Source organism: Amia ocellicauda, chromosome 4 (assembly GCF_036373705.1).
Source record: "Amia ocellicauda isolate fAmiCal2 chromosome 4, fAmiCal2.hap1, whole genome shotgun sequence".
Taxonomy (NCBI): domain Eukaryota; kingdom Metazoa; phylum Chordata; class Actinopteri; order Amiiformes; family Amiidae; genus Amia; species Amia ocellicauda.
In genome coordinates, this window is record NC_089853.1 from 40,796,480 (window position 1) to 40,814,951 (window position 18,472).

The following is an 18,472-nucleotide window of genomic DNA, read 5'->3' on the forward strand; positions in this document are numbered from 1 at the left end:
CTCAATCGGTTGGTGATTTTGGTTTCCATTGACCGATGTTACGTCATTTTGTTCTCAATGAATTACACAATGTACAGTAAAGATTTTGATCTTTAATATATTTGGTTCATCGAGATCCGATGTGTGATTTAAGTCTTCCCTTAATTTTTTGGGGCAGTGTATATACAGTATGTAAATTGACAATAATCTGTGAGCAAAAATGGAACCTGTATATTTATAATATTTTTTGGGAAGAATATGTGCCTCGCTTCATTCAGCTGCATATTCTGCAGCAGACTCCCATTAGCAGACTGGAGCTGCACTTGCTCTCCAGACTACAGAGGGATAAGGGGGTGGGTTCAAGGTGGGGGGAGTGGTGTAGATGCAGGTGGCGGCAGGTGGGATGGTTCTATCTGTCCATTGTTTTTAGATTTGTCTGTATTGTGGTTTGTTTTGTTGGCATGTTTGATTCATAAATGAAATTTCAACAAAAAAATAAATGTAAATATTGGGTAAAAAAATGTATAAACTTTTATATCCCTAATTTATCATTGGCACCCTTTGGCACTTAGCAAAGTATACAAACCAGACTTTGGGCACTACGTTCTCGGCCGGGACATGGATTATTATAATAAAACAAATCTTAGAATCTAAGATGCCTGATCTACGCTTTTTTTTTTATAATAATCATGTTCCATTTTGCTTTAGCATTTGAATAAAGTCCTCTATATGCTTCCATACTTAGCATCCAGGATGATCATCAGTATGGAAGCATATAGAGGACTTTATTCAAATGCTAAAGCAAAATGGAACATGATTATGCAATGCCACAATTGCATAATGATGCTCCATGTATGCACACATTATTTGGGACAAAATGCTGCAATTGTGAAATGAGAAACAGCGTCCCCCTTTGAAATTGCATGACGCTGGTTAATAAACACCTCTGAGAACCTGGGGCTTTGGCTTATTTCTTATTATGGTAATCCTTTTTTAAATATATAATATTTTATATATTATTTGATATAAAGACTTTGATACTTTAATAAAAGTCAGAATAGTTCATGCAATTGGCGGAATGTTTTTATTTATTTATTAATTAATAGAATTAAAACATTTTCAGCTGCTTAATAAAAAGACCACATAAAGCCTAACTTTGCCTAGATTAGCTTACAAGATGCTACCTAGCTATACACATCTAAAACTAGCACTCTAGTCATGTAATTGTAACTAATACATTTTTATTTTGTCTGTATTGGGTTTACAGTCATCATTTAAATACACAAGCAGTTATTATATTCTCTCTCACAGTTGAACTTGTTCCGTGGGTGTGTTTATTGCTGAATGTCACTGGGAGCATCATTGTATTGGGTTGGAGACGACTTGTCTTTTTAAAGTGGTGTTATCACAGCTGGCTGTTCAGTCAGTAAAAGACACTGAGACCAAATCTTGGCCATTCTCCTTTCTGCTGGGAGACAGAAAGAAGAAAAGTGGCCCCTACATGACCCTGGATGCTCAGGTCAGGGAGACGGGGACTGATGACCCGCATTCTGATATTGCAGCCAGAAAACAGCCATGTCGGAGGCACACAGTCCTATACGCACAGACATGCATTTAAACACTCCTCCTCCTAATACAGACAGTCATTCTTATACAACCCCATAATATGGCCACCTTGAATCTGTCCCCTCAGTTCATTATTGGATTGTTGTTTATGCGTGTGTGTGTGTGTGAGAGAGAGAGAGAGAGAGAGAGAGAGAGAGTCTGTGAAGACTTGATTCCTGCAGATTCGTAGAGAGGTTCTTAATATAACGCTTATTTGGGGTTGTAGATGAACATAATAAATTAACTTTATCTTGAACACATTTCACATGGCAGTACAGTATTAAACAGCATCTTGTTCCGTGAGATGTGTGTACAGTGGTGGACACTTTTCCAATTCTTCAAACGTGTTAAAGATAGTTAAAAAAGGCGAGACGTATTGCAAGGCACATGGATACACACTCAAATCCAACTTGGTAGGAAACAGTATCCCTTAGTGGACAGAATGTGTACTGCATGTTACCGGGATTAACTTTGGTGGATATTGTGACGCTCACCTGTGTCCCCATATACTACTTGTGGAATTTATAAATCAATTTTGTGAGTAAGACAACTCCGATGTCATCTCTCTCACTTCCGCTCAAAGTGTATAAATACCCCGTCATCAACACACCCCCCCCTAGCATTCGTTGTTTTGCATCCCACCACCTCCCCTGTCACCGCCTCTGCAGCAGTTCCTTGGCTCAGTCTCTGTAAGGGGGGAGTTGATGGCCGGGACCCAGTTCCAGACCACCATTCCCGTAGCCAAGAGAAGAAGCCAAATCAATTAAATCACATTCCTCTGCTCCCACACAAATCGGCGTTGTCCAACTACTGAAGTATAGATATTGCACTGTTACAGGTGTCCTGACATGTTGCATTTTGATGATTAAAGAAAAAAAAAAACCTGAATTAACAAAAGACATGACACTGATTCTTTGGTCACAGAATAATAAAATAAAATAGAACAAAACAACTAAATTTTATTGAAGCCTTCTATAAATACACAAAATGTTACATCCGATTAGTTTGCAGTGTCGACAATCTGATAGCAGAAGAGAGGAGCAGAGATGCCCGTAACAAAAGTGACACTGTCTCCGCATGCTGCCTCTGCTGCGATACTGATTGGGTGCTGGTGGCTCTCGATACCCAACCGGGGTGCAGCATGTCAGAGAGGCGGAGGTTCGTCAGGGAAATGGTGGAAAGCAGAAGGCGAGGGACAGGAGGGAGATGGAGCAGGGTGATGGGGGCACAGGAAATAAGGGAGAGGGGAGAGGGGAGGAGGAGGGAGGAATGTCAGAGAGTGTTTATTGCACACCTTCCATCAACTTCAGGAACTCTGAGAACAGAAAGGGAAAGTGTGTGAGGAAAAAGGAAAATACACAGTGAATCATATACAGGCTAGATTATACAAGTAAAACCAGGGCCAGGGCAAGGATATGTGACACTAGCCGAACCATCTCCCTTGGTTGGCCATCACCTTATACATTCAAAAAGGAAAACGGTGCAGGACCACTGACTTCTGACCCAGGGAGATGCCAGCTCACCTTCAAAGTCCAGTTTGCCATCTCCATTTTTGTCTCCGTCACGGAGGAGTTCCTCAATCTCCGCATCCGACACGTTCTCCCCTGCACTGCGGATGATTATGGAGAACTCCTCTTTGTCGATGTAGCCGTCAGCGTTCCTGCCGCAGAAACACAGATGCGTGAAAGCCTGAGCAGAGGCTCCCTTCTTACAATATCCACTCCCTCAATCCTGAGCTCTCTCAAGGGACGGTCACTACACTGGACACCCAGCCTAGTTCGCAAGTGAAGGACATTTACAAAACCTGTGACTCTGTTCACAGGGTGGGGGTGCGGGTCCCACTAGGCTGTTTTTATGTCACTGGGTGAGCCGAGCTTGACTCTATTCTCTGAACACAGCAGGAACACAGCCTTCAAAGGTGGCGGGAGATCAGTTTATTCAGGAAGCTCAACTGATACGTTTGTGTGGAGAGGTGTTTTCTGCACCAGCCACCTTTAAAATGATTCACATGTGTTAGACCCACCTAGATTCACAAGAAAACAAATGGGGAAAACACTGTAAGAGTAATAAAGACATAAAACGTTGTGTGCAGTCTGAGCAGTATTGTGGGCACTGGCTGCAAGACAAAGGAGGCCTTTCAGAAGGAGGCCAGGAGTCCGGCACATTTCCATAAATGTGTTTCTTTGAACTTCACATACTTGTCAAAGACGCGGAAGAACTCTGCCAACTCTTCCTCGCTCTTTCCGGCCTGATCCTCTTTCATCTGCTGCACCATCATGACCAAGAATTCCTCAAAGTCAATGGTACCGCTGGCTGTGGGGGTGAGTGGTGGGGAGAGAGGGACAAGGGTCAGGATTCAGGGACAGGGACAGCCTGTGAGATGGACAGACACTGCTTCCCTCTCTAGGGCAAGGGGGACATACAGAGCTTTCTTACCGTCCTCATCTACCTCCTCAATGATGGCGTCCAGCTCCTCTCTGGTGGGGTTCTGCCCCAGCATCCTCATGACGGTGCCCAACTCCTTGGTGCTGATGTCACCGCCACCGTCAGTGTCAAACATGTCGAAGGCGGCCTTGAACTCTGAGAGGGAGCAGACACAGAGACACGGCTCACTGTAAGGTTCCTGGGAAGCAGGGGTCCACATGCAACGGTGCGACACTGTGTCTTTGTCTATATGCTCAATCCACAGCCACTTTGGCAGTAAGGCAATTTAGTTTTGTATGGCTGTTTTTTGTATTTGTTCTTTCGTATTCTATGAAGGGTCAATGGTATACACGGCTCACTGTACAGCAAATCAGTGCTGATGCTGTGTCTGCTTCACTCGGCCACCACTGCAATACTGTCGCGTTGGATCTCTGAGAGGAAGCAGATGCACAGTTTGACTGAGGAAATGTACAAAATGAGTTGTTCCTCAGTTAAAAAGCATAAAGCCTCTAATTACGGCTCTGAGACTCACCGCTGATCTGTTCCTCGCTGAGGAAGGAGCGCGCATCCTGCTGCGCGTCTGTCGGCTGAAAAACCAACATGAAACCAGAGCCGTTTCAAAATATCGCTTTCAACAGATAGGATCGATAAGTTAATACATACATACATACATACATACATACATACATACATACATACATACATGCGTATCGAGATCCAGTATTGTTATGCTTTTGGTCAGTCCCATCATTGGCTACTCAAAACTGCATGACTGTGCTAAAATGTTTAATTTGATCGATCTGACATTATTATTATTATTATTATTATTATTATTATTATTATTATTATTATTATTATTATTATTATAACATTATTACAAATAACATTCAGTTGATCTCTAAATGTCAGATGACATACTTGGGAAGCTTTTGAGTCATCGCGCCCGGTAGGCATGTGTAATATGTGTCGGCATCTTTAATCGCATTCCGCGACCATCCCAGGGTCGCAGTTGCACATTTTGAATAATAAAATTAATACATTTTATACCCGAATAAAGGAAATCGCGTACCGCGTTAAATTATGTCCACATACCACATTGTTTAAGCATTAAATTACCAGATTATTCTGGACTGAACAAGAACGAATATGTCTGGATGCACTTTAAAAGTCTTTGATTTAAAATATATTATAACATTTGAAGTATATACTATAATATAATACTTATATATAGCTTATATACCTATGTACTTCAAATCCAACAATCAATTTTGCATTGATGTTAATGAATTAATTATTTCTACTGAGTAATATTTGCCTGTCATTTCATTTAACAATGTACAAAGCTATGATTTAAGGCAAGTGGTATGAATGAACTTCAAGAAAAGTGGGACAGTCAGTACACACCACTTTTTCCATCACTACTTTATGCTTTGAAAGATTTTTCCTTCGACCGAAGTGATCCGATCTGATCATACACTGGAAATATTTCACAAAACTATTTTTAAATCATAATTCCTTTAACTTTTAAATACTAGCGAAATCTAAAATAAAAATGTCGTACGAGACAGCGCAAGTATCTCATGGGTCTAAATTCAATATCAATTACATCAGACTTTTAATGCAATAAAAAGTGCAATAACAAAATAATAAATAGACTTTTAAATGTTTAACAAAATATTTCAAATAATAATAATAATAATAATAATAATAATAATAATAATAATAATAATAATGCATAATGTTGAATAGTTCGTTGTTCTAGTTGCTGTGAGATGCTTGTTATATATCCCACGCTGAAAACCCATTTCACTAACCAGTATTGGGAACAGTTTAAAAAGAAAGAGTCAAAATAGTGTACTGAATCATTTTATTATAAACAAATGTGGTTGTTTTTTCAACGTTACATGTCTGTGCTGCGTAATCTGTCCTCAAATGTGTTTCAGTGTCTGTGAGCTCAGAAAGCATCCTGCAGCCCCCTTGTCCTTTGCACAGACACCCCCAACTCCAACTCAATGAGTAAAGCAGATGGACAGTGGTCTTACCATGGCTGTAGATTACCGAGGACCCCCCACTCCCACAGAAGAATGACCTGTCAGCACTCCTCTCCACAGAAAGTCTAGGAGTCAGCTGGGGCTTCAGCCACCCTTTAAACCGGCCACACAGGCCCGCCCCTTCACACCACAGCCTTCCAGATTTAGAATCGTTCACTTTTAGGGGCATGGGCTCTGGCCAATGGCAGCTTTGGGATCAGAAGGATATTTGTGTCCATTAACGTTTTTACGGCACTGAATTCCAGAGCAGTGGAGGTTTGGGGGAGACCTGGACTTGGTGAAACACTCTGATTGAAGAAAAGCCTATCATTTGAATGCTTCACATGGTAGCAGAGTGTCTAGATGTTGCAATTGGATTTGGTGGTCTTGTTTTTTTGTCTGTGGTTTCTTTTTTGCAATGTTTTCTTTCTCTCTCTCTCTCTCTCTCTCTCTCTGGAAGGCTGTATAGGCTACTGTATTTGATATTCTATTAATTAATTAAATTCTGATAAGGAAGGAGCAAGTTTAAATGGTGTATTTCCTCACAATCCTATCAGGTTGTGTAAACTGTCCAATTGTGACTAGTTGCTGAGTTTTTGCAGTATCAAAATCATACATGAGGAGTTACACATTGTGTTTCTATGCAGTGATACAGTCAATGCATATGTGCTAATATTGAGAAGGCATGTATAACCACCATGTAACACTAACTCTTAATATGAGCCAGTACCAAACTCCAATCTCTAAATAGCTCATGATTTAGAGCTAGGTCCAGTTTAACCCCCAAAGAGGCACACCCAGTGCCACCCTGCCATAAATTAATTGACATTATCGCAGGTTCTTTTCCTTTTATAGAGTTAGATATCTGAGGAGACGTGGTGAGGCGGGCGGGGTGATGGAGGGTCCCCTGACAGAGGATCTATATAAGGTTCACTCGGTAAAGGGGATGCTCAGTAGATGAGCCACGCTGTGTCACTTATGCAGTGCAGCAGTGGCACAAACACAGACCTGAAGAGCCATAGTCTTGGGGATCTTTACAGGACCATGGTAGCTTAAAGGCCCAGCTGGAGATCACTGTGATTTAGCAAGTAAATGGTTCTGTTTTTTCTGTTCTGGAACCAGGAGTCCCCACAAAACGGGACTCTGTGGATACCCTGGTTTTGCAAGGACTGGGGAATGGCCTTCACTGACACAGAGGTGGTTCCAGGGTATTCGTGGAGCTCTGAAGAGCCTCTATTTCTGACTGAACCCAGAGGAGTAATTCTGGGTTCAGAAGGATCTAGACTGTGTGGAATTCTCTGTTCCAGAAGAGGTCCAGTCCAGTCCAGTCTTCACAAGGGCAAAGGCATGTGCTCAGATCAAGCTGTTTATGGCTAATTTGATTAAAGGACAGATTCAAGCTGTGGGTTCAAGGCAGTGATTATTCTCACCCATCACAAGTCTCTCCAGAAATGTACATCTATGCACACTGTGCTGCTAGACATATTTAATACATTCACAGCATTTCCCATTCCAAAAAAAACATTTCCCAGGAATGTAGATTCCTTAAAACTTATCAGACTTATCAGTTTTATCAATGTGGCACCAAAGCTCAACCTGAGATTTATTTTATTTTTAATCCCCACTTGGTCTAGTTCCTTTTAAAATCCCCAGAGTTTGGATAGCATAAAGTTACTCTGATTTGAACCCCTCATCATCACAATATTCAGCCCACATCTGCCTCTCTTTGGGAAAGACAACATTCACTTGAACTGTGTTACTTTAGCAACCCTGTCTGTCTATAATATAAGTATTGCTCAGTCGGTGATAGTACTGCAATGGGGCCCAGGCACACACAATATCAGAATAAGGCCACATGTCTGAGGCAAAGTTGAAAACAGCTTTATTTCTAATCAGTTCTGTACAATGCTGGGATGGGGCAGATAGCTTTCCTGACCAGTACAAGAAGAAGGTACCAAAAGAGAGTGCTTTCAATTGAAGGTTGGAGTAGACAAAGATTTCCCAGAGTCTTGTTGTGGCAGTGATGGGGGGATGGGGAGGGGGGTTGGGGAGGAGGGGAGTAGAGGGGGGTGTTGTGGCAATCAGTTCTCCCTTCTCGGTTTCTTTCTGTCGTTCGTTCTTTCTCTCGATTTCATTTTTTTTCTGATTCTGAAGCGAAACAAGGTTGCGCTGGCATATTGTCTCTACGGGAGCAGCGTCAAAGAGTTAAAAAACCTCTTGGAAAAACAGACTGTCACACACAAGGGTTGTCGAGGAATGTTGGTCTCTTACTGCACATTCTCCATCAGCTTCAGCCACTCTGCAAGAGAAATAAGACTATAAGCAATAAGAAACCAGACTCAGAGGACAACACACCCTGGGTCTCTGCCCCTCCTCGCTGAGAGCAGCAGCCCCAACCTGCACAGAAAGTGTCTGGTTTGCTAAGAAGAAACAAAGTAATATAGGCTGAAGTAAACAATTAAACAATTCAAAATCATGTTCTAATTAATCAGCTGCTCCCTTGCTTCAGTCTACAAGAGTAGGAATGCGAGAAACACTTTGAACGGTTGTTATTGTTGAGATATACATGCACAGACTCTGACTGGCTACTAGGGGAAATTGTGGTGTGTCAAAATGTATGTGTCAGTGTGTCTGTGTGTATAAAGATTTATTTATACACACACATTTGGGGTGATTTGAGGCTTCAGGAGGACACTGCCTGATGATACTGTCAGTCTTCTTGCAGTTGTTATTTTGTTGTTCTTGATCATTTATCATTCCCACTGTGTGTGTATGAGAACCGTACAAAATAAGAAAACACTCAGTGGGCTGAGCCGTGTGGTGAGGCATGTACGTGTTGAGTGTGGCAGTGTGGCAGTGTGGGAGGAGTGTGGGAAACTGCAACCTCCTCGCTTACCATCAAAGTCAATCTTGCCGTCATTGTTTTTGTCTCCCTCGGCCATCAGCTCATCCACCTCCTCATCTGTCACGGGCTCCCCAGCAGAGCGCAGGATTTCACCGAACTCCTCGCGGTCAATGTAGCCGTCACCATTCCTGCGGCGCAGCAGGCAAGTCCGTTATTACACGTAGTACAGAGCCCGGCGGGTGAGCAGATGCCACCACATGATCAAGGTACATGAAGCACCAAGGGCACACAACACAACATACAAACAAGCCTGCCTGATTTATTATTATTATTATTATTATTATTATTATTATTATTATTATTATTATTATTATTCAATGCCATATGATTTTAAGATAAATAAATCTTGTGCTTAATGAAATAAATATTTACTTAAATTAATGAATGCATTTCATAATTATGCAACTGCAGCTGTAGATCATGTGAAAGCATTTGATATGATAGATTTTCAAAAAGCTTTTGATAAGGTTCCACACCAAAGACTGATCCTTAAATTGGAAGCTGTAGGCATTCAGGGTAACGTAAGATGGATTATGAACTGGTTGATGTCTAGGAAACAGAGGGTGTCGATTAGAGGAGTCGCTTCTAACTGGAGTGAGGTTGTTAGTGGAGTTCCACAGGGATCAGTACTAGGGCCTTTGCTTTTTCTAATCTATATTAATGATCTGGACTCTGGGATAGTTAGCAAATTTGCAGATGATACTAAAATAGGTGGCTCAGCAGATACAATCTCGGCAGCACAGGCTATTCAGAGGGAATTAGATAATATTCAGTTGTGGGCCGACACCTGGCAGATGAAATTCAATGTGGACAAGTGCAAGGTAATACATGCAGGTAACAAAAATGTCCACTATAATTACACTATGGGAGGAATAGAATTAGAGGAAGTAACGCATGAGAAAGACCTAGGAGTCTATGTGGACTCCTCACTTTCTCCTTCCAAACAATGTGGGGAAGCAATAAAAAAGGCAAACAGGATGTTAGGGTATATTGTCAAAAGTGTAGAATTGAGAATAAGGGCAGTGATGTTCAGACTGTACAATGCACTAGTTAGAGCTCATCTGGATACTGTGGACAGTTCTGGGCTCCACACTTCAAGACAGATATCGCTGCTCTAGAGGCAGTTAAGAGGAGAGCAACCAGACTTATTCCAGGTCTGAAGGGAATGTCCTACTGAGAGACTGAGGAACTGAACCTTTTCACCCTGGAACAGAGGAGACTACGTGGGGACTTGATTCAAGTCTTCAAAATCATGAAGGGCATCGACCACATCAAACCAGAGGAGCTTTTCCAGATCAGCAGGGACACACGCACCCGGGGACACAAATAGAAATTGGGCTTCAAGGCATTTAAGACAGAAAACAGGAGACACTTCTTCACACAGAGAGGCGTCACAATCTGAACAAACTCCCCAGCGATGTGGTTGAATCTGAAAATTAGGGATCATTCAAAAATAGACTGGATAGGATCCTTGGATCACTTAATTATTAATGGACACCAAACGAGCACGATGGGTCAAATGGCCTCCTCTTGTTTGTAAACTTTCTTATGTTCTTATTAATTAATTAATTAATTAATACCGAATCATGCTTCACCCAGTGTTAGTAGTATTCACTGTCGCAATACCATGGGATCATTTAGATTATTTTATGGCCTCTTAGGCAGGTGGGGTGCACTCTGACCCTAATGCAGCATCACAAAACTGCAGGGGCCCATTACATCATGGCTAACTTTGGCATTCAGGAAAGAGGCACACCCTCCTTATACACAAACTGAAAATAGCTTGTCTGCACTCAGGTTTGGCAATAACGGTGAAGAAAATAAATAAATAAATGTCATGTGGCTCCCTGGATGATTGGCACAGCTCTTTGGCTTTTAAAGAGCAGAGCATCTCGTGATGTCATTTGAAAGGCTTTGGTTGTGAAGAGATGGCATCTAAGCATCCTCGATTAAGGTCAGGGGCAATAGAATGTGTGGGAGGAGAGCATTGTTGAGACTGGGGAGTGTGTGTAATAGCAATGTAATAGCAGTGTAATTTACGGGCCATTATGAGTGTGTTTTCTAAAGTATTTTTGTTAAAGGGTGAGAATACACTGGACAGGTGTTCATGTCATAACTAGAAGAGTTGGGTATTGGAAGGTTCATTGACATAAAGAAGTCAGGTCTACACAAAGGACAAGTGACCTGATTTGGGGTGGGTATGTGTGGGAGAGGAACTGGGAAGGGGGAAGGGTGGAAGTGGGCGGTTGGGGGGGGTGTGTGTCTTGAGGAGTAATGTCATACACTGTGGGAGAGTGTCCAAAAAAGGATGAGTGGTGCTCAGTAACGCCACTCAGGCCCAGGAACAGTACCTGTCAAAGACGCGGAAGAACTCTGCCAACTCTTCCTCGCTCTTTCCGGCCTGATCCTCTTTTAGCTGCTGCACCATCATGACCAAGAACTCCTCGAAGTCAATGGTACCGCTGCCTGGGGGAGGGAGGGGTGGGGAGAGAGGGACGAGGGTCAGGACTCAGGGACACGCAGACAAGAGACAGGCTCACAGATTGGGAGAGAGACAGACGCTCAGGGAAACAGGTAAATACACAGAGAGGTAGACAGACTAGGAAGACAGACATACAGAAAGACCCCCCTTCCCTCCCTCTCTGCAGTGCAAGGGGGACGTATCCGGAGTTTCCCAGGGCTCAGCGCTGTCTTACCGTCCTCATCTACCTCCTCAATGATGGCGTCCAGCTCCTCTCTGGTGGGGTTCTGCCCCAGCATCCTCATGACGGTGCCCAACTCCTTGGTGCTGATGTCACCGCCACCGTCAGTGTCAAACATGTCGAAGGCGGCCTTGAACTCTGAGAGGGAGCAGACACAGAGACACGGCTCACTGTAAGGTTCCTGGGAAGCAGGGGTCCACATGCAACGGTGCGACACTGTGTCTTTGTCTATATTACAGTACTTGTAATATTCAGACAGTACTTCTAATATGAGTCCTTTTATTCCCACTAGATAGCACTTCACAGTTTTATTATGTTTCTTGTGTTCTCGATTTGTTTTCCTCCTTGCTCCCTTTCCCGTAGCCCTTGACTGTGACTCTACATCTTGACAGAACTTAGCTTTTACCATCCAGGATGTAGGACCTCACTTACTGTACTTGTGTAAATTGTAAATTGGAACTTGTAAAATGTATTATATTTTGATTTGCTATGTTTTATGTAAATTGAATTTGTAATGATTGATGTCTTAACTGTATTTTTGCACTTTTTTTTGCACTTATGTTGTAAGTCGCCCTGGATAAGGGTGTCTGCCAAGAAATAATAATAATAATAATAATAATAATAATAATAATAATAATAATAATAATAATAATAATAATAATAATAATAATATACGCTCAATCTGCAGCCATTTTGACAGTAAGGCAATTTAGTTTTGTATGCCTGTTTTTTGTATTTGTTCTTTCGTATTCTATGAAGTGTCTATGGTATTGTGCCATCTTTTTCAGAACTCTTGGAAATACCTATTTTGATGCATGTTAGTGTCTTCCTTAGTATTCAGCTGCAGGGTCAGTCTGGCCTGTGTCTGTTCAGGACTGGAGTTTAACAACAGATCACTTAAAAAAATTACATTGACTTTGGTCTGTATTTCCAAAATGGCTGCCTCGAGGAAATTGTTTAAATACAAATCAATTCAATTTACTGACCTTATAGTACACACACACACTTTTATATATATATATGAATAAGGGCCTCTTCTAAATAAATAAATAAGTATATATATGCTTGCTTACAGGACAATGCTCTCTCTCTCTCTCTCTCTCTCTCTTATTTTTTTGTATTTGATGTGCCCTCAAGCAAATGTTGCTATTAATCTGCCTATGTGCTCCCTGTGAGTTACACCAGCTCACAAGGACTTGCGTCCTGAGAGTTTTGATACACACCGGCAACCATCTCCTCACTGAGGTAGGACCGAGCATCGCTCTGGGCATCAGTCGGCTGCAAAGGGAAGAAGAGAAACACGTTGTTAGTGTAGGCACAGGGACACAGCTGGGCATCTACAAGGTTGATGCGGACACAACACACCCGGCCTGCACCGAGAGGCCCAGGCACACGAACACAGCCGTCTGTGGGGAACGGCTCACTGCAGAGAGAGAGTTTCACCACTCTGGGTGTGCCTTGAGGCCTGCCTCCCAGTGTGCAGGACCTCAACCTGTCACAAGCATGCAGAACAAGGATTTTCTGTTTGTTTTTTGTATCTGCAACTTTTCTGTAAATAGAATGACTTGGCCAGTTTATTTTCACTATATCCCCCTTGAAGAGGGTAATGATATCCCAATCAAAGCTGAACATGCACACCTGCATAACACAAGTGTAGTAAATGTCAGTTGTGCCTGTAGAACTATATGTGTCTAACTGTGTCACTGTGTGAGTTTTAAGCAGTGCAGGCCAGATTCTCTTAGGAACATTGAAAAATATTACAGAAATCATAAATATTTGATTGTGATTTTGCTTCTCTGAGAGGCAAAAACTTTGAGTGTAATTTTGCTGTTCTGTGATATCACAAAATAATGGACAGTTAATTGCTTAATTACTTAGTTAGGCAATCAGGACAATGATCCCTTTCTCAACACACACACGCACTGCTAAGGCATATATATATATATATATATAATATAATCCCAGACCTAGTTTGTAATCCTATCCCTTACCCTGATCCAAACCTTGTTATACATGTGATTAACTTAGATGAAGTGCATTAGGCATTTATGTATTATTCCTGTGAAATTCATACATCAATTAATTAATAATTGGTGCTCAAGTGTGACAATATTGATGTATAAGTGTATAGTTTGTCCTATATAGTTAAAGAAGTCTTCTGCAAGGCTATGGATTCTCCAGTAACAGAGTAGTGCCCTGGACAGATTTGCCTGCTGTGCAGATTGCAAGGAGCAACCAGAGAAATTCCAGGTTATAATTACTCCGACTCCTCAAGATCCGCACTCCGTAAAAGGAGGCTGTGTGGAGCAGAGAGCATGCCTTGCACAACAGCTGACATGACAGAAGAACCTCTTAGAATCCTCTCTGGGCTTGTGACCACTGGATTGAGTTACTGACCCCCAAAAAGCTGCCCCCTGATGACTGAACACAGAACTGCACCCACCATGCTACTGTAACACAGATATTTTGATATTGTCCCGAGATAAATTGGCAGTGATGTGTATTAACAATCTTGTTAATAACTAAGAGAAAGAGAGGCCATTATAATAAAGTTTGCATGAGAGGCACACAGTAGTCTTCAGCTCTAATCTGTTCTGTGCAGATCAATCCCACTTTATCTAATTGGCACAGCTGGACTGTAATAGTAAGAAAGCCTGACCGCAAACCATTTTGCATAATTGCCACAGATTAAGAAGAATTACTGGCACTTCTGGGAAAAAAAACAACAGCACAGCACTTGCCTATTCATCTCTATTTGTTTATATTTAAGCTTGATTAATCTGAAGTAGGGAGGTGTTCTTAGAAGAAGACAAAAATGACGTCAGAGGCTTCTGTATATTTAGTCTCTCTGTTTATAATCTATTGAGTTGTGAAGTCGTCTCCCACAGCTGTCCAGAGAAACTGGTGACGTGAGTGAAATCCACAGCCGGCCTGCAGGGGGACTGAACACTGCTGGGCTCAGCTCTGCCCTGCTTTGCTCTGCCCTGTGGCCTTGTCTGTCACTCCATATCCCTGTGATAGCCATTAGCAATCTGTTAGACTCACGTTTCCCCACGTCGGTTTGAGAACACGTAGCTGTGTAAAAATGCTTATGCGAGGTAACTAAAGCTAAGAGAGACCGACACACTCAACCATCTGCACACACGGAGGCAGTGGCCAGAGTACAAGATCACTGTGTTACAATGATTACAGCAAACTGCATTTAAACCCTTCACTGACACTTGTTTACACCGAGCTCGGCAGCAAGCAAAGAGCTGCACAACCCACTTACAAATGTATGTATAATAATAATAGTAATAATAATTATAATAGTTAATTTATTGATTCATTTAGTCATTCACCTCCTTATGGCAAGTGTGTTTCACCCAACTGAACAGGCAGATGAAGGGTTAAAATGGGACGCAATCCCATTGGTGTCCAAAAGAGCTTCCCTCTTTGGTATCTGATATCTATCCGTACCCTGTTGACAGATAAGTATATAGATGAAGAAATCTGTGCTAAATAGCCAGATAGACAGATCTGCTGAGGCATTACTTGAAAAGCTCTCAGAATATCAAGTGAGGACTCAGCGGCCCAATTTAGTGCTACTCTAGGGTCCGCCCACTCTCTCATCCATCTCAGTTCCCCTCTCAGCACCGTTTAAGAAGAGACTGCGGCCAAAGCCTGGGGTCAAGGTGTTGCATCACCTCTGAATGATTCCACTGACCAAGAGCCAGGACGAGTCCTTACACACAGAGTATCTGTAGATTCAGTTCAGTTCAGTCTACACTTCTCCTCAGGAATAAGTCACTGCCATCCCTAATATCCACTGAATCTCTCAGCTGACTTCTGATATAACAATCTGGTTTTATAGTTAACGATCTGTCTGATCATTTATGATATGTATAGAAACCAGATTTTTGTAACCCATGGAACTGTAGATAATATCCTGAGTGATGGCTATCATACATTAATATGACTATTTTTTAGACACAAATAAAAAATGTGTTTAAGTTTACGCACATATGCTTTAGAAATACAGTCATAGTGGCCTGCAGTCACACTGCTATTACACTGTTATTACATATACATACACTGTACTTAATGTCAACTTTTTTACCTTCAGGATGTAAATGCAAAATAGAATAAATGAAGACATTCTCAAGGTGATTTGTTTTGTACTTTATTGTATGTATATGCAATAACAAAGCAGTTGGATTAAATAGCACATGTAACTGCACTCAGTTACTTACTAGAATAATATTAACCCAATTCATAATTCATCCATATATATGTGAATATATTCTTGTGAATATATATATATATATATATATATATATGAAATGTTATTTAGCTTGGAAAATAACATATTTACGAATTTAACAATGGGAACTGAGCATACATTGAAATCAAGCTGTTACTTTTCCCAGTAAGGCTCGGAAAGCCATCATAGTGGAATTTACAAAATAAGAACTAGAAGATAAGAGCGTTTACAAAATGAAAATAGAGTTTACACTACATTACTGTCAATGAGACGATTCTGTCTTTGCTAGGTTCAGAGAGGCAGACCCCAGTGCCCTGCCAGCCCAGGTTGTCCTCTGTGCTGCTGACTCAGCCAGTCCCGCCCCCTGCTCACTTGAGCCCCAATATCCCTTCCTCCATCACTCATGTTATCACCTGCCACAGAGGAATGTGCCGTAACCTCCACCAGGGCACCAAGACTCCAGTGATTATCAGTGCCTCTAAACTGCTACTAAACTGTGAAAACTGCAATATCTTCCCAACTACAGCCCAGCAGCCCTCCAAAACAGAGCTGCAGAACACAGTGCAGTCCAGACTGTATACTTTCTAAAACTTCACTCTAATCACTGAGCTACTGAACATCTTGCAGACCAACACTCTCTAACTGAGCTACACTACAGCCCTCAACTGCTGAACACACCACATAACTGCTCTGCTTAATAGCAACCAAAGCACCAATTAATACCAAAACCAATTACTGGATAGCAGCTTTCCACCAGTCTATCCATCTCCTGCATTGCTGAACAGTATTCTACTGCAGCCCATATCCTGTCTCAGTAGCAGTGTCTTTCACCTGTCTGTCTTCCACACCAAATTCAAGATAACTTTACACACTTTGTTTGGAATTTGCACATTTACTTAGTCGTCTATTTATCACATTGATCCAAATGGATCCAGAGCATCATTAACCTCAGGTTACATCGCAAAGGATTCTGGGTACTACTTCAGCAAGCGCATTTTAAACCTGCATCGCCTGCCCCTGACTACTCCCAGGAACTGGGTGGAAGATTTATTTTAAATATAAACTTCAGTAAAAGGGAAACTACAAGAACAAAGACCCTCGTAATAATAATACCAACCATACCAATAAGAATAAACACAATCCAAAAAATTGCAATTCCTTCAAAAATCCAAGAAACGTATTTGCTTGCTTTCAGATCCCATAATCCATTAATTTTAAACCAAAAACTGTGCCTAAGTTCTAGTCAAAAAGCTCAAAATACATCAATATTATATTTAAAAAATAAAAATGAAAAACCTGTTGAAAACCCAAAACAAAGCTAGACAAGATGCTTATCCCAGCAGCCACGCATGTGAAGTCCACGTTTTGTGTGTTCAGGGGAGATGCAGATCAGCTGTTGGCAGACTGGCAGCGTTAAGTCCAGTGTAAAATTGGCCGATATCCTCTGCTGGATTCAGACACTCTGCACACTCCAGGTGATGAATCATTCTGTCCTGTGTTTGGCAGGATAATTTAAAAATTGTAAAATACAAAAAGTAAAATAAAAAAAGATCAGAAAAACTCCTAGAACAAGATTACAGTTAGCTGTGCTTCTGCAAAGTCTCTTACCATGGTGTCTGTCTTTGCAAATGGACAGGAGAGAGAAAGAGAGAGGAGGAAAGCCCCAAGGCACACACAAACACACTTCCTCCAGCACACAGAACGACAACGAGCCTGATTGTCTTAGTCAGCCACTCAATATGTACCCTCACACCTCAGCACAGTTTCAGCGAATATCTTCAGGATTGGGCAAGAAACCGGCAGCTCAGCCTGCCCTTGGCCAATCAGAGCCCTGCTTTGCTTCCCCTCTGCATGTTATATGATTGGTAGCACCCACCATTTCACCTTATTTAGCTAAAGGACAGGGCTCAGTGTCTCAATGACATTTAAAAAAAATCAGTCAAGGCATTGGCAGGTTATTTTGGAAATGTTTCAGCTAAGGAGCAGCAGCACATAGGATCGTCTGGTAATATTCTGAAGGGGGAGGGGCAAGTGTGGACAGTCAGATATGACATGTCACACAATGCATGTGAATATGTTTAGATATATATATAACGTGATAGACACACAGAGATATACAGACCTGAACAAAGCCATGACTGTCCAGAACCAATAGTGAGAATCACTGCATTAGACAGACAGCCAAGCAAACTGATAGATAGATAGATAGATAGATAGATAGATAGATAGATAGATTGATAGATAAACATGTATATAGACACAGAGAGCTGACTTAGGTAAATAGACGGAAAACTTAAGAAAAATTAGTTGACTCTAGTGACCTCTATGACGAGATGACCTTTAGGGTACGGCCTGGCTCAGATGCGATGGGCAAAGGTTCCTAAGCAGGCCAGCACAACTGCTACTGCCCGGCGGACCACAACTCCAGGACAAGCTAGGCGTCAGAGTCTTGACATCTTCTGCCAACTGCTCCGACACGGTTCTTGAGCTGTGGGGTCGCCGTCCGAGACCTGGGAAGACCTGGACTCTTCAGAGACCAAAACTGTGAGGGCTGGGGTGAAGAGTGACCGATCACTGGCCAGGT

The 18,472-nt window shown here is 41.9% G+C and overlaps 2 protein-coding genes across 2 annotated transcripts; both read right to left on the reverse strand.

Annotated features, from left to right (window-relative positions):
- Positions 1–2,523: 2,523 nt before the first annotated feature.
- LOC136748475 (troponin C, skeletal muscle) lies at positions 2,524–6,122 on the reverse strand. The gene is made up of 6 exons (XM_066702227.1): positions 6,051–6,122; positions 4,541–4,595; positions 4,021–4,164; positions 3,783–3,897; positions 3,108–3,244; positions 2,524–2,899 (listed from the first exon to the last, which is right to left on the reverse strand). Exons 1-6 carry the CDS (start codon positions 6,051–6,053, stop codon positions 2,868–2,870), a joined length of 486 nt encoding a protein of 161 aa, XP_066558324.1. The 5' UTR covers positions 6,054–6,122; the 3' UTR covers positions 2,524–2,867.
- Positions 6,123–7,898: 1,776 nt separating this feature from the next.
- On the reverse strand, positions 7,899–17,616 carry LOC136748474 (troponin C, skeletal muscle). Its single transcript, XM_066702225.1, has 6 exons — positions 17,497–17,616; positions 12,869–12,923; positions 11,640–11,783; positions 11,295–11,409; positions 8,935–9,071; positions 7,899–8,337 (listed from the first exon to the last, which is right to left on the reverse strand). Exons 1-6 carry the CDS (start codon positions 17,497–17,499, stop codon positions 8,306–8,308), a joined length of 486 nt encoding a protein of 161 aa, XP_066558322.1. The 5' UTR covers positions 17,500–17,616; the 3' UTR covers positions 7,899–8,305.
- Between the last annotated feature and the right edge of the window lie 856 nt (positions 17,617–18,472).